The sequence below is a fragment of the Lissotriton helveticus genome, chromosome 11, assembly GCF_964261635.1.
Source record: "Lissotriton helveticus chromosome 11, aLisHel1.1, whole genome shotgun sequence".
NCBI lineage: Eukaryota > Metazoa > Chordata > Amphibia > Caudata > Salamandridae > Lissotriton > Lissotriton helveticus.
Window position 1 is genome coordinate 929310432 of NC_136072.1, and position 21678 is coordinate 929332109.

Genomic DNA, 21678 nt, shown 5'->3' on the forward strand with positions numbered 1-21678 from the left:
GGTGATAACATCCCAATAGTTCTCAAGTAAGGGATCCAATTTGTGCACAAGGAATCGTCCCGTTAGGGTGGTGGCATCTGACTGGGCAACACATTGGGCTCTAACAGAAGCCCAGAACAACATTTTATATTCTTTTTTAGAGGGAAATACAGTGGATCCCGGGTTGGCCCACAGTTGGCTAAGTCCCATACTTTCTAGAATTATTTTCACCTCCCGGAGCCAAGGAATATTGCCAGAACCCATAATTGATCTCACTTCCGTCAATTCGTTCGCAAAAGATTTAGATCCGGTGACGTCCAGATCCGTCTCCACAATGCTACGAGCCTATACCGTGCCATCTCATTTATCGGTTTGCAACCCATATCTAACAGGAGGAGTTTGATTGGGGAGGATTGGGGTAAGCCAACCAATTTACGTAGAAATTTATTTTGAGCCCTGACTAAAGGAATTAAATTCATATGACCCCATAGGTCAGCCCCATACAAAATTGCAGAGCTAATTTTTACTTCGTAAATCTTTAGTGCTGGCATAACCCTTTTAGTCAAAGACATCCTTTGCTCCTGGATTAGGCAGCCCGTTAGGCGTACCGATTTTAAATGGAGAGAGTCAACCTGTTGGTTCCAACGTAGGCGATAATCTAAGGTCACACCAAGGTAGGTCATAATATCTACTTGTTCGAGGGCGACTCCATTCATGCTAACATAGCTCTTTATAGGACGATTTTCTGTTAAAACCATAAATTTAGTTTTACTCACATTTATTTGCAGATCGTTTAATTTACAGAAATCCTCAAATCTGTTGATCGCCTTTTGGAGACCACTACGTGTCTTAGAGAGGATTAAAGTATCATCTGCAAAGATGAGCAATGGGAACTTAGTCCCACCTAATATGGGTGCATCTGTTGGAGTGTCTTCAAAAAATTTCACCACCTGATTAATAAAGAGTAAAAAAAGTGTTGGTGCCAAAACGCACCCTTGATGGACACCCCTTGTGACAGGGAAACAGTCCGTTACCTGCCCCGTTTCCCCCACCTTACCCTAGCAAAATTATCCTCATGTAGTCTTACCAGGATTTCAAGGAGTTCGGACGGCAGCCCTAGTTTATCCAGGACTGACCACAATTTTTCTCTGGGCACAAGATCGAAGGCGCAATTAAGGTCCACAAAGGCGGCATAGATAGTCCCTCCGCTCAACAGCACCACTTTCCAGTATATCAGAACGAATCGGAAAACCTGGTTGATGGTGCTGGTGCCTGATCTAAAGCCAACCTGTAATGGGGAGAGAATACTCTCCGTCTCCATCCACCCTTGAACCCTGACGAGAACCATCCTAGCGATGATTTTCTGCAGGGGGTCTATGAGGCTAATGGGGCGATAATTACTAGGGACCGAGCGATCCCCCTTTTTAAAAAAGGGTAAGATTTCCGCACCTTTCCAAGACTCTGGAATCCTTGCCCCCTGGGCAATTGCATTAGCAACCCGAGTAATATAAGGAACCCAGAGTTGGGGGTCAGATTTAAAAAGATCAGCCGGGATACAATCCATTCCCGGGAGCTTTCCCTGCTTTAACCAACCGGAGTGCAGACTCAGTGTCATCATTAGTAAACACCAAAGGAGGACAAGTAGATGGATACGATGGGTCCCGAAACACAGGGGCGTCACAAAGATCAAGTTCTGGGTCTTTAAACTGGGACGAAAAAAAGTCCACCCATGCTTCCGCTGATACATAATTGACTGGGGACTGTAAATCTGGGTTTCTGCCCCATTTAACAACTTCCCAGAACTTGGTCTGGTTGGAAGAAAGGCTAGCCTCATATAAATCGGACCAGTTGCAGTCATCCCACTCTTCCTTAGCCTCCCACTGTACCCTTTTGTACAATTGTCGGGCTGTTTTAATATCGAGGCTTATCCGTGATTTAATGGCTTTTTTAAGCCCACTATATGCTTCCCTACATTTTTTATTATACCAATTCTTCTTGTTCGAACAAGATGTGATCTCTTTCCCATTTTTCCAAGGAAGGGTAAGGAGTGCCTTCAATTTAGTAAAACACTGCGTGTGTAACTCGCCAGTCAGGTGGGCAGTTTCCTTGGTGGGAGCTAGATCTAATATGGCACTCAAAGTTGATGCAACTTCCGAGGATATACCCTCCAACATAACAGGATCCGCCAGGACCCTACACCATCTGATCCTCCTTCTATCGTTTGTCAGCACAGCCTCTGCAGTAACACATGTCCCTACAGAAGATCTGCCTGGGCCACCTGGAATTTTTAAATTTAGGGACAACGGGTTATGGTCGCTCTCAGGGCGAGCCACCACTACCATGTCTTCCAAGAGAGGCCAATACTCCATTTTTAACAGAATATAATCAATCCTACTCCTCGCAACCCCATTACCAAAAGTAGGCTGACCATCCCTGTCAGAAATCGTGCGACCATTAGCCGCTCTCAGGCCCCACTCTAGGCACAGCCCTAACCAATGGACAGCGGCCTCAGAACCCTTGTTGATAGAATTCAGTGTCAGATTCGGAATGTTCCACATATGATCTTCCTCAGAACACAAATCCTCACCCACACTCTTCAAGGGTTCGAAGGTGCAATTTATATCCCCTGCTATGATTATAAAATTATCTCTCCCAATTGATTCGAGGTAGGAGTCCAACTCATCTATAATACCCGGGCTTCTCCCACCAGGGAGGCCTCGAGCGTATATGTTAATAAGAATAATATCCTGGTGGTTTTCCCTGCATAACTTAATCCCCAGGATATCAGGATTTTTCACTGGGATTTCCACCGGTCTATAGCTAATGGACTGCCTAACCCAAATTACTAAACCTCCTGATGCTCTACCTTTAGTACCCTTAATGGCCGGTTTATAGAAGTTAAGAAAACCGGCTCGGAAGATTGGTTCGGGCGCCCAGCTCTCTTGAAAAACTAAAACATCAAAAAAGTCCACAAAAGCTACCCAGTCATCTGAAGCTAAACTCCCTTTAAGTCCTGCGATGTTCCATGATGCTATCTTAAGTACCGTATCCTGTAGAAGAGAAGCAACATGGTTTAAAACCATCGACTTCCGACCTGGATCCCCACCATCGATAGACAAGGTGCCGTTCTGTGAGCAAACCTTTGAGGTACTCCCATCAACAACATCCAACTTCGGGATCTCCCCTTCCTTCCTATCTAGACATATTATACTAAATGGATCAGCTACCCCTATATCACGATTACAGGAATGACTCTCTCCTCCAGTAGCAGGACGGAGTCAATCAATGCCCTCCAAACCAGAGAGTGTACAGTAGCGGAAAAGATGGAGTGTATATGTTCCTATCTATTGGGAGTCTCCCGTGAGTTCTCCTTGACATCTGTGGATGGTATAAAGGGGCAATGTTTCTTTTGGGATAGAAGTAGCCAAGACCTAATGTCTGCACATCCCCCATCCTCCCAAATCTAGCCTCCCTTCGTATAAAATCCACCACCCAGGGTTCCCTAAAATTAATAATAATACAATCGCCTTCCAGGTCCTTCGGGCAGCGTCCCACCCAGTCTACTCGCCTTACACTCAATATCACTGGAACGGAGGATGGTGGAAGGGGTCTGTTTTTATTTAACCAAAATATAACCTTATTTCGGAGGTCCCCCTGGGATTCGAATGATCCCTCTCTAAGGGTTGAGACACCTGTTAAAACGATCGTGTAAGGTGTAGCCTCTGAGGGTAGGTCAATACAAGGAGAACCCTGTTTGTGAATTTTGTGTCCAGAATCAAATTACACCGGCAGTGCAGGGTCCAACTTCCCAAACAGCAGCGGTCCCAAAAGACGAAAAGGAAGATCTTTAAAAAAAAGCCTGGTAAAGGGGAGAAGGAGTTCCTTAGCAAACGACTTTGAGCGGCATTATCTTGTGCAGCCTCTGCCAGGAGCTGCTGTCTCTCTTCGGGTGGTTGCGGGAGTCCTAGTCATGTGACCCAGGAAACAGACTGCAGGCACCAAATGGTTAGTTCAAGAAAATGCCAGCTTTGGCATTTTCAGAATTGTGACTTAAAATCCGACTTTAAGGAGAGCTTTAAATTACAGTTCTTTAGGAACCAAACTCAATATTCCTCCCTGCTCCCAATTGAAAGTTATCACTTATTAAATGTAATAGGTTAACCCAATGTTACCATATGTAAGAGGTAGGCCTTGCAGTAGTGAAAATCATATTTAAGAGTTTTTCCCTACCAGGACATGTAAAACGTTTTTAATACACTGCACGCTGCCCTCTGGGTTGTTTAGGGCCTACCCTAGGGGTGACTTATATATTTTAAAAAGTAAGGTTAAGGCCTGGAAAAAGGTTGATTTTGCCTGGTCGAAAAAGCAGTTTTAACTGCACACACAATCTGCAATGGCAGTCCTGAGACATGTTTGAAGGGTTACTTAAGTGGGTGGCACAATTCTGCAGGCCCATTAGTAGCATATAATGTATAGGTCCTGGGTACATTCAGTACCTCTTTACTAGGGTCTTACCAGTAGGTCTTACCAGTAAATTAAATGTGCCACTTTAGCACTAGTCAGCCGTGGTAAAGTGTGCAGAGTCCTAAGGCCAACAAAAACGAATTCAGCAAAAATAGGAAGTGTGAAGGCAAAACATTTGGGGGTGACCCTGCAGACAGGGCATGCCCAATAACAACTATCACCCTAACCACCTCCACAACCTTCATCCCCACCACTGTCACCCTAATCTCTACCACCCAAATCACCACCACCCCAACCACCATCTTCACCCAAACCACCATTGTAACCAGCATAACCCAGATCACCAGTCTCACACACCCAGACCACCACCCTAGCCACCACCACCCTAACCACTACCATCCTCACCACCACCTTGCCCTAACACCTTACCCTGCCATCAACATCCTAACCAGCACCATCTTTACCACCACTACACTACCACCAGCACCCTCACCACTAGCTGATCCTAACCAGCACCACCATCCTACTACCACCACTCTACCACCACCCTACCACAAAAACCATCCTCACCTCAATGCCTTACCTCTTACCATCACCCTAACCACCACCCAAACTGCAACCCCACCATTCTGTTCTAACCACCACCACCTACCATAACCACCACCGTTCTAAAACCAGTAGTCAAAGCCGCATTGCTCACTTTTTACTTATACTTTTATGTAGGTAAGCACTAATAAAGTAGTCTAAGACTCCTGCGCCCTCACAAGCTGCGACCATTAACAGACTCCTGTCCTATTGCATCTGGAGCTCAATGTAGTGTGAGGCCTTCAGCAAAAGAGATAGTACAAATGCCAAGGGCACAATATTCAGAGTTGCGCTCTGGTAGGGCCGGCCGCCGCCATCTTAATTTGCATTTCATGCTGTGACTGTGAGGTGAATCCTTTCGTAAGACGTCACAGGAATTCTTACTCAGTCCTCTTTTTAGGTCTCGGCTCCAGATGAATGCACATGCGCTGTCTCTAAAAATGACCTGTTGTATGTTCTTTGTGAGCTTCAGCTCGCCCATACGCTTGCCTTTTGCTGGCTCCCACATTGCTCCATTATTCCTTCTCCTCATTTGTCCATGGAATGCATGTGTCATGCCTCTTCCCGTCTTTAGCTCTCCCTGAGAGCATGGTCCAAGTACTACTATTTATATACAGCGGCCATTTTAGGAAATGTTGCTCGGACTATTATTCAATTTATTTTAACAGCACTCTAGACAGTGCTTATCCTTTTTGCAGCTGTTCACCTTTTGCTTTTATGAGAACTTAAACCGTTCCAACATACCGCCATAATGTTGACATTCTCATGGCCCATTCACAGCAGTCCATGGTTTATCTTTCCCCGTATTCATACACATGCGTATTTTGGCATCTTGAGGTTCACTCAAATAAGCCAGACTTGCCGAACCACGGGACATGCCACACAGGTTAGTTTGAGAGAACTTCTGTCAGTTACACTTTTGATGTGAGCTACATACATATATGCTCACAGTTTGTGGCATAAACTTGTTATATGTGCTGGATGTCTGCCTACTTCACTTTACCTTCCACCTCGACGTCTGCAATTCATGCTCGCAGTTTTGTCTGCCGCTCCTACGTCACCACTTCCCCCACTGCTGCAGGCAAGGCCACCCCCCCGCCCCCCCACTACGCTCGCAGATGGCTAATAAACAATAACATTAACAAACACAATAGCTCTCGTGTTGCTGAGCTCACTTTTGATTTTCATGAGAACTTAAACCGTTCCAACACTAGCATAATAGTGACGCTCTTATGCCGCACTGACAGCAGTCCATTGTTTGTTTTTTCTCATATTTATGCACAAACGTGTTTTGGCATCTTGCGTTACACTCGCACTAACCCAGACTTGCCGCACTACTGGACATGCTGCACAGGTTAGTTTAAGAGAACGTCTGTCAGTTACACTCTTTATGTGTGATATATATATATATATATATATACTCTCAGTTTCTACCTAATTTTGTTATATATGCCGGCTGTCCCCGCCCGTCACCTTACCTCCTACCTCGCCGCTTGCAATTCATGCTCTCAGTTCCGTTTGCCCCTGCTACATCACCACTTCCCTCGCTGCTGCAGGTGATGACACCCCCTTTACACTCGCAGACCTTACACTCTTTCGTTATCGAGACCTATTAGCTATGCCAATGCTTGTTATTTAACAGTCCTCATATCCATCCATCCTCAGTTGCACTTTCGTATTTTGGAACAGGGGTTAGGCTTGTCACCATACATCACTCGCCTCCATCCAGCTGCTGACCCATGCTCACAATCCCCTCTCGGACACCCACAGAAACAAACACCACCAAACTGCCAACAAAGAAGCGCTTCCACTTACTATCAAGCCACACCTATTGGCTTGTGTCAATGCATGTTTTCTGTATTTCCTATACGTGTGCTTCCTATCTCCACAAAACCTTGTGTCTCCTTTTTCTTTGTGATTACACTTTCCAAGTGACCCAACCATATTCTAACATTCCTTTTTCTTTGTGTGCAGTCATCATGTAACTTGCCAGTTTGTGTTCTTTTTCGCAATTCTGCATTCACCATGTGCCTGATTAGTTTGTGTCTTATTCTTCCTGTGCATGCACTCCCCATGTGACAGGATTATCTCTGTATCATTTCTCCTGGTTCTCTACTTACCATGTGACTTGTCGATATGTATCTATTTTTTTGTACATGCACTCACCATGTGTTATGACAATCTTTGTATCCCTTTGATGTGTGTCTTCGCTCAGTGTGTGATTTGTCGATTGCCATTCACTTTTACTGTTGCAATGTACTCTCTTTGAATTGCCAATCTGTTGATTTCCTTTGTCCTGGTCTGTTTGCACTCTTACCCATCAATCTGATTACCTTCTTTGCCCCCTGTGTATGCTTTTTGCCTGGACACTTCGTATCTAACCTCTTTTCTGTGGACATTCTTTGAACTCACGGCCTCTGTTTCTCTATCCAATTTCTGCTGCAGGGGTAGCGGTGTATCTGAAGCAGGAAGTAAAGATGGAAGTGTAGCTGAGAAAACAAGGATACAACGTCCGCCAAGCTCTCAGCCGGAGAAGGCCCCCTCTTCAGGTGCCGTGCACACCGCTTTGAGCTTTCTCTCCCTTCCAAAGGAGAACTCAGCAATAGGAACCTACACACGGTTGAGGAGAGGAAGTGGTGGGAGCAGAATTCACAGGAAATGATGAAACAGGAACATGACAGAATACCGAGTGCTCTAGTCCCAGCCCTTTGGTGGCATCTAGTGCTGGAGTACCTGTGATGGCCTCAGCTACGTAGGCTCGGAGTGTGACTGTGCGGGAGATAATGTCTGAGCACTGTGGACCGTCAGTGAGATATCAGCAGAGGCGGTGGTACAATTGAATTCCATTGGTTTGTTTTGATTGGGCCTCTGCTGTGATGTCTTATGAACATCACAACCCTTGTGCAGACTGTTGGCCATGTGTAGTGGATATAGTATCAAAGATACCTGCCTTGGAATTCTGGTCAGATCAGTGCCAGGAGTATTGTAGAATGAAGTCTAGCTCTGCGCCGCTGATGGGACGAACACAGAGGATAGAAGGAACTGGCAATTTTAGAGAGGGCAGTTTTGCAGTGAAGAAACTCTAGGTGTACCCCCATAGTAAGTTGTGTGTTGCGGATATAATAAAATCCTGGACAAGAAATTAGATTTGCTGAAGGCTAAGCGAATGACAAACTTGATTGGGCTATTGGTACAGCCAGTTAATCCATTGGTCAGATGTGTATTCTGGGAGTAAATCAGTTTCTTCAAACAAGAGACTGATAGCAGTATATGCAAAAGGGACTTCACGCATAGGCCTTCACTGCAAGTTATGAAAAGGACCTATTACTGTGGACTTCAGTGCACATATAGTTCCAGCTCTGGGACAGTGAGGGCTCTTGGATTTTAGCTGAGCCATCACTTTTTTATGGTTATTCTTGTGCTGGTTTGAATTTGAAATGTGTTTGATTTCATATACTTTTCATACACGTGTGCATCTGCCCAGGTTGTGTTTGTTTGTGTCATGTGTTAACAATGAAACCATCTTCAGACGGTGTCATCCTGCGTGTCTTTATTAAACAATTTGCTTTATTTCACTGAAAAACAAGTACCAAGGAAATTGTGTTCAGCATCTATGAGTATTCTCCATCAGCGTTCATGGATTATGGAGCAAAACCCTTTTGGACCAGTAAACCCCGGGATTATCACATTTTTTGACACTTGTCACTGCCAGGCCTTTAAAGTCATGGTCTAGAGTTACTATCCTTCACACAATGAAGTACAGCCTGAAAATGTGCAACAATGGCTAAAAATAAAGAGGTAGCACCAGGCTTACAAAGAAAGGGTCACTGGTTGATAGTGCCACCAGCCGCGCTTGCGCAAAAAGAGCCTATATGTGTAGCAGAAATACAAATCAATGTTGTCTAGCAGGGATCTGTATTATTTTCAGTACAAAGTATGACAAGCAGACTCATACTCATGCAAGATGTGTGATTTCACACGTGTCACACATAGGTATACCACACAAAATACTGCTCACCCGCTTTGGATTTTAGGCAAAGTCATGTCCAACCCAGACATGCCCCTTTTACATAAATTAACGGATAGTTGGCACTTTGGCGTGTAAACCAAGTGCCAGATTTACTAACGTTTGCGCCAGGTTTGCAAACTGTTATGCTGGGATTTGTTTTAGTTTCCTTAAGTAACACACGTTTGCCCTATGCGCTGCTTTAGTCAAGGGGGAGTTCGGGGGGGAGGGAGGAGAGGTACAGGGGCATTCCTATGCAACCACCCAGGGGGTTTGACGCAAATCTCTAGCTACAAACATTTAAACAAGTGGTTGTGCCGGATTCTTACTCTTCCTTGAAGCAGGTGTAATAAGAGAAAATATTCCAATTTCTCCTCGCATTTTTACTTTGTATTATATTGTATTGTGCAGCACACATAGAAAGCATCCACACGATCAGGAAGGACCTCAAGACCTGGCTCTTCAACTGAACTGGAGCTGTCCCTCCCCACCTCCCCTTCCCCCCCCCCCTTCCCCCCCCTCCCCTTCCCCCCCCTCCCCTATGCGCCTTGAGACCCTCACAGGTGAGTAGTGCGCTCTATAAACTATTGATTGATTGATGATAGACAGAGTTCTGAAACTTTTCAGACACTCACCCCCAGTCACAGATCTGGGTTGAATCCATCATCGTTCTTTAGCTCACGTCGCCACCCCAGTTCAGACACAGCTATATATGCAAATCAGTCTTGACCCTGTGCCTCATGGGAACAGTCCAGCCCGAACTGCCAAGCCAGGTCTTCCCTGAACTGGAAAAAGATAGTCCTTCCTAAAATAAGCTTAACTAATTCCTATACAGAAAATTGAGTCAGAGAGAGGAGGCCACAACACTGTAAGCTCTGCTTCTCCTCCAGCACCCTGATCTTCTACAAAGAGGCTGCTGCTCTTCCAGGCCGGCATAGAGTTTTTCTCCCCTTGACTTCTGACCACCCTGTTGTCTGATTCATAGGTCTCCTCTTGTTCGCTCATCTTTAAAGCGCTCTGATACCCTCATGGGTCTTGTTCGTGCTATATAAAACCTTTAAAATAAATAAATAAACCCAACTACTCATCTGCTCTGGATTTCTCGGTCATCCTCTCCTTCGTGACATATAGGTTCCCCAAATCCTCTCTATCCTTATTAGATCGCTGGCTTCTTTGCTCTTCCTGAACTCCTACAAGAGGGTCTCTGATGTTAGAGCCCTTTCTCTATCAGGCCTGCATTTTTCCCCAGACAGTTTAATATTTTACATCTAGGCTTGCATCAAAACAGCACCTCACTCTGTTCTCTACTCTTACTTTCCAGGTGGCTTCCTACCTTCAGTTTTTGATCTTCAAACCAACTTCTTTCCTTCAAGTTCCCTCACAAACCAGTCTCATGGCCCACAGTAACCAGTTGGGCCAGGCTAAACATGATGGCTATGAACAGCAACACTTCTTTCCTTGGAGCCCACTTAATTTGTGGTGTAATGGCTCCAAAGCCGCTTTTGCTGACACCATGCTTGAGGACATCTTTAATGTCACAGATCAGTATCATGCGGCCACCTTCAGGACCTTCTACCTTAGGCCGCATGACCACGTAGCTTTCCAAGTCCTCACCAGGCTTTAAACCGGGATATTGTCTGGCTCAATGTCTTTCCATAAAATGGGTATTTTTTACAGTTTTAGAGAAGAGGTTATCTGAGAATTTATTAAAGACAATGAGGTGTGTATATTATCCATCCCTTCCTCGAGCTCAGATCTTTGTTCAGCCTTTAATGCATTTGGTTTCTCTTATGTAGATCTTCTGCTGCTCGCATTACTGCCTTGCTCGCTTTTGGCATTGTTTTTGCCAACTCTTACTCTTTCTTTTTTAGCTTAATCTTGAGCCGAGCACTTGCACTGGCCGAACTGTCTAATCTCCTTTGTTGGTGCACTGCATCGCACTCTATCTGACTCAGTTGGACTCTCTACTTGCTCCTTCACATTCCAATTGATCCTTTGGTGTCATCACTCAATAACATCCTTGGCTTTGTCACAAAGTAAGAGAGGGTATTGTCTTCTGCTCAGCCTCCTAAATACTGTCAGTGACATCACTGATTTTTCTTGTGTCATTTCTCATTGCTGCTGCCTGGCAGTCCAAATTATAGAGTTATGCATTATACACACGCCTCATTGTCTTTAAGTATCTATTATACAGCAGATAAGGCAATATCCAAAGCCTATTACTACACATTTTGGATTCTGCACCATAGTTTGCCTTTCTTCCTCAGCACCCAAACGTGAATTTATGATGGGTGATTTACTTGTATAAAAAAATTACTTACTGCAATTGGCTATATGTTGGCCTTCCTGAATTTTCAATACTGCAAAATGCAGTGGCCTATCTGGCCACCGAAAGAGGCTCTAGAGCGCATATCACACCAGTCTTGACAAGTCTTCATTGGCTATTAATGCCAATATACTTTATTTAGGCTCTTGTGCATAGTATTTAAGGACAATTCAGGGGGTAGTTCCGACATTTCTGATAGATCTGTTTTGCCACTATATCCCTGGTGGTATTTTGCAATTTGTCTAGGTCAAATAGCTGCGTCTTCGCAGGTTTCAGGGAACCTGTTATGGCTGCTGAGCCTTCTCTGTACAGGACGCTTAGCTGTGGAGCAAACACCTAGTAGATCTATTTCCACATGGCAACGATTGCCATTTTATGAGCAAACTGAAGACATGACGATTGCACATGTAAGTGACAGCCTCTATTCACCTTTTCTTTCGTCAAACTAGCTCTGTTAAGCACCTTGGCATCCAAGCCCTTTACAAACGAATAAAATAAAAAGTAAAAATAGTCAATAAGGAAGGTGGGTGTTTCCAAAACGTTTCTAAAGCACAAATATTTGAATAAAAGTTTGTTGGGTGATGAAATAGTCAGTCGAAAGCAGGATTCTTTTGGTAATCTACTGGGGTGATTGATTTCATAGATATGTAGCATCTCTTTCCAAGTACGCCTTATGAAGGGAGCAGAATAATATAAATAATTACACCCACAGGGAGACAGATAAGCAATATCAGGCAAGACTTTACATGGTCACGGCTCATCAGATTCAGACACAATCTAGTATCTTAATTATGAAGCCTACCAAAGGTTTTTCAGGAGGTTGATGGTATAGTAATATAGTCAAATCATCACTAGCGTTCTTGCTAACTCCACCCAATGGTGGATTCTGACGAATGAGAGGATGCAGAGGCTCAAGAACAGCTGACGGTAGATGCCCTTGATTAATATATTGTCCTGAGACACAGAGGGAAAGCTCTGCATTAAATAGAACCATCTAGTCCTCAACTACACAATTGAACCCTATGCACACTGCTCTCTCCACAGTCTGACATATCCCTCAACCTGAGTCACCAAGGAGGGTGAACTCAGGCGTTTATGGTAGGCATTGCCACCAAAATCAATGGAGGGCAACACTTGTCTGGAGTGTAAGGAAGATTAGGAAAGCATTCAACAGGTCATGGGGAAGTATTTGACATATGAGTCAGAATGATTCCAACACAGGTGATAAGAGCAATATCTACAGACGGTAAGCGCTATTGCTGTTGATTCCATCACAAGGTTTTACAACCCCAGAATGTTCACACAATGTACTTGGCCCTATGCAAACAGAAAATCATAGAAAGAACTGTGGCATCATATAAATAGCAGAAATACACTATACAAATGCTAATAGGATAACACTATCAGCTCTTCATTTTCCACAAACATCAGTGGCTCTGGAATTTGGACACAAATACGCCACCACCTCTGTCCTCTTTATACTTACACACCATGGGTTATGCCTCTTCACACATCCTTTCAGCCCAAAGCCCTCTACACCTAAAGACATTTAAATACAAACACCCTGAGGTCTGCGCCTTCACACATATGTACAATGACCTCTCTCCTCTTCACAAAGACCAATATGGAAAGGCGGTCCAGCCTCAATAAGTGCAGAAAGTTGTACAAATGGCACAAATGCACGTTAGAAATGCTGATATTATAGCACTGTCTGCTCTTAATTTACAAAATATAAAAACCATCAGGGTCTATGAAGCCTCTCCACGTACACACAATCGTCTTTGTATTCTTCATACATATACACCATGGCTCCTGCTCCCATGCCCTCTACACCTTCATACACAAAAACACCAGGTGCTCTCCATCTTCACACATACATATCATGTACTCTGTCCCTTCACACATGTACACCTCACAGGCTTGACCCAGTACACATGTTCAAAACATGGAATCTCTGCCGTCTCCACACATTGATACTGTTTATTATCATTACACATTATGGGCTCTGCCCCTTAACAAACATACATCCTGGGCTCTGCCCACACCACACATAGGTTATGGATTGGCCTGCTTCTCACTTGCACAAAGTGGGTTCTACCTCTCATGGACATACAACATTGACTCTGCCATTCATACATATGCAACATGGGCTCTGCATTATCCCCACAGATATTACTGGCTTTGCCCACTCTACACATACAAATCATTAAGCAGGGACCCTCCATATACATGCCAAAGACTCTGCCCTCTTCACACAAGCACATCATGGGTATTGTGTCCACACATAAACCAAAGGCTTTGCCCTGCAAAACATACACCTCATGTACTCTTCTTCCACCATTCATATGTGCCATGGGCTAAGGCCCTTTATGCCATCTGCTATACCCCCTGCATAAATATACAATGGTAGCAGTGGTCTTTCACAAATAAGTTATACGCCATGTCTCTCCCACTCACGCACACCATGAGATGTGTCCCTTGGCTCCTGAATTCCATGCATTTCATTCCTCATCCTCCATACCCACCATCGTTTCCTTTACATGATGCTTTAAATAAACCGTCATCATAGGTGATGTCAATTTTCTTTAACTTGTCTCTGGAAACAAATTTGAGTTCTTTTCTTTGCTCTTAAAGGGGGAAATGTTGGGCGCAACTAGCCAATCATTTCACCATATCCAGCAATTCAGTTCCACAGACGGAAGGCAGAGTCCGGAGTGTACAAATCAGTAAATGTTAGTCTTTGCTCCATCGCCTGTTCTTTGTCACCCACCCACTCTACTCCCACCCTTTTCCTTTGAAGTGCAGATGGATCCTCCTGCTTCCTGTACGGAAACTCCAGCTCTAGATCTCTTTGCAGAAAGTTCCTGGAACAATATAGAAAGAACATACTTAATATGTACAAAACCAATAAGCTTCCAATCAACTGCCTGCATTGTTTAACCTCCATCATGCAGATGACCCACCTCCCAGCCCCTGATGGGTAACAGAACACCAGAAGGCCTTACCTTAACATGAAGTTGAAAATGTCCCAGGCTGATCCCATTTGCACTTTATTTATTATTCATTTCGATTCTCCTAATGGATCCATTATCATTTTAGTTTTTCCCCCTCACATGCATTCATGCCTGTTAGACCTGTCTGGCCTTTTGCGTAGTCCCTCCAATTTATTATTTATTTTGTCCCCTTTTTGCCCCTCATGCCTTTATTAATTTTTGTGTCCACTAGCTTTCTCAAGGTGTTGGTCTAGGGGATAGGTGTTTTTTTTCACCCTCATAGTTTTTCACCTCAGGCCTAGTGGCCTTTCCTGACAGGAATTTCTTTGGAGTCACAAAATGGTGGCTACCAACTGTCATACTGACATACCTGGAACCTGTCCCATAGGATAGAGTAGGGCATTCCAGAACCTTCTGGACCTCTGAGGGTCAGCTTATAAAAGGCGGAATGCTGGTCAGCCATTTTGTCTTGCCAGTGAGGAACAGCTAGAGTGAAGGCTGAGGTCTGGTAGGGGTAGGATCCTGAAGGGTGGATTGCTCTACAAGGGTAGCCCTCTGTCTAGGTTTTTCCACCCCCCCATTCCTGTTGACCTAGCCGAGTTAGTTTATCCTGCTGACCCTGGACAGTTAGGTGAAGGGGTTAATCCCAGTAGTCTGTGGAGCTGAGAAGGTCCCTGTATTGGGAACCAAACTAGGAGATCGCCTGGGCCCCTATATCTGTCCAGTAAGGAGGGGTTGTGGACTATTGCTGAACTAGGAGTTCTGGGGTTCCAACGCAAAGGGACCCCCCCCTTTTACCCTCCCTCTTTAGAGTGAGAAGAAAGCTCCTTCTCTAAATGACACTGAGACTTCCCTACCAGTGCCTGGTCCTGTAGCGTGTGGCAAACCTCCCGACTCGTGAGGTAGAGGAGTGAGGAGTAGGGGTCTATTTCCCTTTGTTTCCACTGTGAGCGGGACCCCTGGGGCACTGATCGCGCTCCGTGTCAGCGCCTCCAAAGGAGAAAGAGTAGGGAGCAAGTTGACTGATTCCCAGCGCTACCGCGCATAATCTCATCTGAGCCGGGTTGTTATCACAGGAGGGGCCTTGGATCGAGCAGGCCCGCTGCGAAGACGCTACTCCGTGATAGGACGACGGAGCAGTCTCTGAGGCCGAGTCGCCGATCCCCCGCGCATGCGCGAAGGCGCCTTCGTGAAGGAACCGCCGGCAGCAACTGAGGTGAAGCACCAAGGAGGGAAGCGGCCCCGCCGAGCGTCCGGCGTCCGGTGAAGCGCCACGAGTTACCCTCAAAAGGGCCTCTGCTCCTCCGGGAGGGAGCGGGGAGGCCCGATTTCTGCAAGGAAGTGTCCTTGAAGCGAGAGGGTGTTACAGAGGAACACGCCTCCCAGCACACACTGTCAAGTAAGCGGGGAAACCTAAGGGGTGGCACAGGAGAGCTGGTTGTGCCTAAGATCGTCTGACCCCTTCTAAATAAAGTGGTGCAGCGCTGATTGATTCCTGTGCACGGAAAGGGGTAGAGGGGCTGTTAAATAACTGCACATTGCCAAGCCTACAGCATTAAGTATCCCATGGTGCACCCGAGGGGTGAAAAGTAACTGAGGCCTAAACCAGTCTTTTGGGACATTCCTTCCTAGCCTCTGGTGTCTGAAAACTTGAGACAGCTGGTCCTCAGACAGGGTGGGATTGCTGAGGAGACTGACAACCTGGGCTGGGGAATGCAAATTTGTATCTGGACATAGAGCAATTGTGGGGAGAGGTGGTTGTCTGTTTAAACCTTGATTTTAAAAGAAGATTCAAAAAGGGGTTAATCAGAGTACAGCAATTGCTCATCTGAACTGTTGAAGTATATAGATGTAAACCTGCTAGATGTGGTAAAGTGAAGAGGTTAAAGATGCTGTGATGTAATGAACTGTATTTATTAGAGCTAAATAACTGACAAAAAGAGCAAAGACTATTTTTCTTATAAACAGGCTCGTATTTTTCCAAACATTGGTGTAGCGTCATTTTTGGGTGTTATTGCGTTGATTTACTGCTGGGTGGTTTGCAACCTTCACACATGTGCCTCTAGTGATTGTGACTTACCCTAGGCCAGGCTACCCTAGGTGACCTGACATATTTAGGTTCCAACAATGCCTATGAATTAACACTACATCTAGCCACAGATGTGTGATGCCAGTGGTACAATAGACTCACCTCATCCTAAAGTCACCCACCCTTAATGCCTGATTTGATAATGCACCCTATCTTATCAAGTCCCTATCTTATCATGTGATTTCATTGACTGTACATGGGTTTTCCACCGTCCAGATTGTTGTTACTAAGCAAGGTTAGAGGAAAAGTAGTGCCAACAAACTGGCCTTGAGTGATGAAAAGATTGAGAGATGCTCTGCTGCATTTTGGGCAGTCATGGGGAGGACAATGTATGAGCCATTTATAAAGAAGCATACCATGTTTATATTATATCTAGTTGTAGAAAAGTCAGAAGTGTGTTCCATCATCCACTCAAAAGCTACAACGTTTCTCTTAGATAAATAACTGGTAAAGGCCATTTGAATTGTTATTTAGTAATCCAGGATTATGTTGCCACAGTCTGAACCATGGATAGACAGACATCTACTGACTCAAAGAAGGCGATGTTCTATCTAGTTCCAGGTTAGGATTGGACATTAGTTTGAGTTTATTTTTTTCTATGTTCTATGCTTAACTGCCACTACATACTTCCAAGTGGTGTTACGTATGTCACTATGTCCCCATTCCTACGATTGGTACAGCCTAAAAGGGGATGTTTATTTTTTGTTTTTAAACAGTACAGACCTCACCAACAGGGGCTTTGGAGAAATTCACAATCCCTTTAAGAGACAAAGAAAGGGTGATAATCATGGCTTTGTTTCTGTAATGTCCCAATGCCCAACAATATATACTTTCCACCCTCAACCAATACACATATTAAAGTCAATGGATAGTATAAAGGCACCAGCACACCGTGCCACTGTGCACCGCACTTGAACTAAGAGAAGTGCATTAGTGAAAGGTGGAATGACTAATTGAAGTCACTGCTCTGCCTTACACTGCAGGTGGAGACCAGCAATCATTTGAAACCCCTCATATTGGAGCCCTTTAGCTCCCTTACAAGAGACACCCTCCAGTGGTACACTGAGTCTGTGCCACCTCATAAGTGCCCTTGAGCTAGCACCATTAATAAGGCACAAGTACAATGGCAACAGTTTCCTCATTTGTATGCGGCCAAGCCTACATAAAAATCAGGCCATGACGCCTTTGGGATCACACTGGCGCAAATGTTGCTGCAGGACAAGCTATATTAAAGAAGGAGCTGAACAAGCATCTGCGGCTCCTTCTGTAACATCAAAATGCCCCTGGGGTGCAAAAAGTGGACAAACTCCTGTTTCACTTGCACTGTACTATGTATAATACTTTCCAATGCCAGTAACTGCTTTTTGGTTCATATTGCTGCGACAAAAGCAAATCAGCTCAAATCCCAAAGTATTTTTAGTCCAAGACATGACAATACATCCAGTTGCTTAACAAATTACCCTTGCCATGCTGCCAACAAGATTTTCTTCTCTCATCCTCAATCATTACTATTAGCCACAATCAAGCCATTACCTTCACTATAACCTTTTGATTCTCAGTAATGGTCAAGCTAGACAGCTCAGTCCCATCTGTTTTACACCTCACCTTAATTATGCAGTGTAGAAGGCTGGCTTAGTATATGGTGCACACTTATTTAAATGATGCACCTGGCACTAATCCAGACAACACTTATTGGGATTTTAGTGGTCTTTGATAACCTTTGAAAGCTTTCAAAGTGGTAGCTGCGGAGAGCAGCCTTCCGGCTTATCTTGAAGGAGTGTAAAGCAGCTTGTTTTACCAACTTTAAACAGAAGTGTAGGTTAAATGAAAAGAAACCACACAGTGTTTATTAAAAAAAAATCGTATTTATTACACACACTATCACTAACAAATTGGTATATCTCCAACCCGGAGATATCAACACAATACACAAGAATACTTTGCAAATAATCAAGTAAGTAGCACAAAATACAGTGGTTTCCAGGGGACGACCAAACCATATACTAATAAATTAGAACGCAAATTGCAAAGGAGAACGGGACTTGGACCAGAAGACTCAGAGGAGCCGGGGATACAAGTAACCACCCAAGGTAATACCCTCAGAGGCTGTGTGCAGAGTGGAAACGCAACTGTATATTCAATGGAAGTCAATGGAGAAGTTGTGGTAGCAGTTTTAAAGAAGAAGGACCCTTCCCGGAGGACCCTGAAGAACACCCTTTGGGTGAACTGACGTTGGGACCTTCTGTAGGCAACAATGGGAGACTTCGAAGCAGATGGCTCTGGAGAAGACTGCAAAGGAGTCCGGTGGAATCGAAGGGTAGATTCTGGAAGTAAAAAACCTGCAAGCAGAGGGGACAGAGTCCATGCCACGTGGAGGTGACCAGGAGGCACGGAAGCACAATGCCCACCATTGTTGGGAGGTTCTGAGTGACGACAGGGACCTTGTTGCTGAAGCTGTGAGGACCAGGGCATGCTGAGGAAGACCAGGAGCCATCCACGAGCTGTCCCACGTTAGATGTCAGTGTTCTAGGTGCTAGGTGTCCAGCGGGAGCACCAATAAGCCTTGGTAGCCGCAACTGGTGTGGAAGACGAAAAGGAGCAAACGTTGGGACCAGCAAGGTCCAAGGGACTCACTAAGAACTGGAGAGTCAGAGCAGGCCAGAGCAAGCAGGGGAGCCCACTGAAGCAAGAGAAGACCCACAGGCCGAAACCACAGGAGTGGCAAAGGGACCTCAGGCAGCCCTCACCAAAGATGGAGGTCCACGGTGCAGAGAATGAAGTGAGGACGCTGATCTTCGGAAGATGAGGTGCTGGATGCCAAAGCTTCTTGTAGCCCGAAATCTCTGGAGTGCAGAGCCAACAAGCTTTGGCAACGGGAAGTGGACGCGGTGCACAGGGGTTCGGTCCCAGCGGTTTCGACGAGGGATACTGACCCAAAAAAGCAGAGAGGACAGGTCAGGCCTCCAGGAAGTTGCAAAACCACGACCTGTATTGCTGAGCCTCTGGAATTCCGTAGGAGGACAGGAGCAGCAGACAGGTCAGCTTCATTGCGGTGTTTGGAGATGCAGGTGAGTGACCCCTTCATTCCAAAGGAGATTTCTTTGGCTGTCCTTGATGCCCAAAGGTCTGTTGAAGAACCCAGATGACACAGAAGACAAGAAGAACAGCGAGACAAGAAGCAGCAGGAGTCTTTTTTGGTGCAGTCTCGGTTCCAGTTGGAGTCCAACGAAGTCCAAGTGTCCAGAAGATTGAAGAGTGACGTAGTTTCAGGGTTAAGTCTAGTCGCACAACGAATATGAGGACTCACCCACAGGGGAGCCTTAAGTACCCTTAGGAAAGGGTTGAAACAAGTAGGCGGTCCTTCCCAGAGGGGGCTGGACATAGGTAAGGATACTCCCACGTCCTTTATCCAGTTCCGCACCAGAGCAGGAACCAAGGGTTCATGAACTGGTTCAAACTGGAGAATGCAAGCAGGGCACCAAATATGCTCTTCAAAGCAGTCCTTCGGTGCTGGCAAGCGCCCCCACCCCAGCCCAATACATAAAGTCCTGTCTAGGATGTGGTCACACCTTGCTGTGACAGGAAACCTGTTGTTCTACCTTCTCCTGCTCGAGCTTGGTTCAGCAGCAGGAGGGAAGAATCATGTCTGGTCGGCAGCAGCACTAGCTAGCTTGAATACCCTGAAAAGCAGTTACCGGGAGTACAAGGGGGGGTCCTCTAAAGAGTCCCCCAGTACATGGGATCCAACTTCCAACATTGGAATCGGAGTTGGAGTATGATTCCAACATATTTGATACCAAACTATATAGTGCAGCCACTATATAGTTATAAGTCTCGTAATGACTACTATATGTCTAAATATGGCTGACTGCACTTACAAACCCTGTAGAATAGACTCCGGGGTTTGTAGGGGTGTCTTGCTCATGCAGGGGCATCCTCACACTTATATCCAATCACTCTGCCCTCAGAACTGAAGAGCCTGCCATAGGGGTGACTTATAGGCTTTAAGTGCAGTGACCTCAGATATAAGGAAACATATCTTGCATGAGAGGTGGCAGCACCAACTCACACAGGCTGCCACGGTAGGCCTGCTGTCACAGTTTAAGTGGACTCCCATGGGTGGCACAATACATGCTGCACCCCATGGGAGACCTCTGGTGTACCTATGCCCTGGGGATCTTAGTACCATAAACTAGGGATTTATAAGGGTACACCAGTAGCCAATTGTGGAGGTACTAAAGTACTTATCAACCAATTTAGAAAGCACAGTTTCTGGGGTCCTGATTACCAGGATCCCAGCAGTCAGGTCAAAAAGGCAAAAAGTAGGGGTAACCATGATTTTATATTTGGATCCTTTCATGCGGACATATCCAAGGCCCACCCATTGCTAACTGATCAGTCAGTAGCCATGGGCCATGTCATTGTTCCCAACCCCTTCAACATTTACCTTGCCCATGACACTGAATTTGATTCCAACCTTTTGCAAACTTTTTATCTTTAACATTGGTTAGTAATTCAATGAACCACTACTAATCCAACGGTCGATCTTTTATATAGTCACATGGTTGCATCATTCCCCATCGTCAGGCTGGGAATACCCTGCACATTACAATAGCAGTATTAAATGCAACATATATAACAAACAGTATATAATATAAAATGTTTGAAACAATATAGTAGCACATCCACCTCATTTGAAAGAACCCAAACTTCAGCCAATGAGGTGGAAGCGTAAGCACTCCTACCCCTTTTAGAGGCCACCATAGCTCAGATTTCTACCACGCGTCCTGTGTGAGGGAGTCCCCTATCAAACCTATGCTCTAACCTTTCAGTGAACCTGAAATTGTTTCCATTTTGGTCTACCGTGGACTTGAACCAGCCCTATCTTCATCACTACAGTGTTTTTAGGGAAAATGTTTACAATTTCTGACCAGGGAGACCTTTTGGTCTGACAAGCAACTGTCACCATCTGTCACAGTTTAAAAAAAAAAATTGGGTTTTTGATGATTGAATATCATTACATACTTTTGCCACATAAAATTGCATGTGAGGCATATCATTGCACACAATAGTTACATAGCAAGCATCGGGGGCAACAATGAAGCACCTTGGAGGTGGGAGTCACCCCTGAAGGAGGTGTTGCCTGCTGGTATCTTACCCAAGAGAAAAACTTAAACTAGTAACTTGGGGAGCAAATACTGGGATGTACAATGAGGGGTAGGTTAGGGCGGGGGTG

At 45.1% G+C, this 21678-nt stretch overlaps 2 protein-coding genes across 2 annotated transcripts in view; one reads left to right on the top strand and one right to left on the bottom strand.

The window, feature by feature from the left end:
* LOC144792295 (coiled-coil domain-containing protein 157-like) overlaps window positions 1–8563 on the top strand; it is a 218081-nt gene extending 209518 nt beyond the window's left edge. The window contains exon 9 of the mRNA XM_078667242.1: window positions 7474–8563. Within this exon, the coding sequence (XP_078523368.1) occupies window positions 7474–7690 (217 nt within the window). The 3' untranslated portion in view covers window positions 7691–8563. The remainder of the gene's footprint in view (window positions 1–7473) is intronic.
* RNF215 (ring finger protein 215) overlaps window positions 8557–21678 on the bottom strand; it is a 368778-nt gene continuing 355656 nt past the window's right edge. Inside the window, exon 12 of the mRNA XM_078667245.1 lies at window positions 8557–14224. Coding sequence (XP_078523371.1) covers window positions 14202–14224 — 23 coding nt within the window. The 3' untranslated portion in view covers window positions 8557–14201. The remainder of the gene's footprint in view (window positions 14225–21678) is intronic.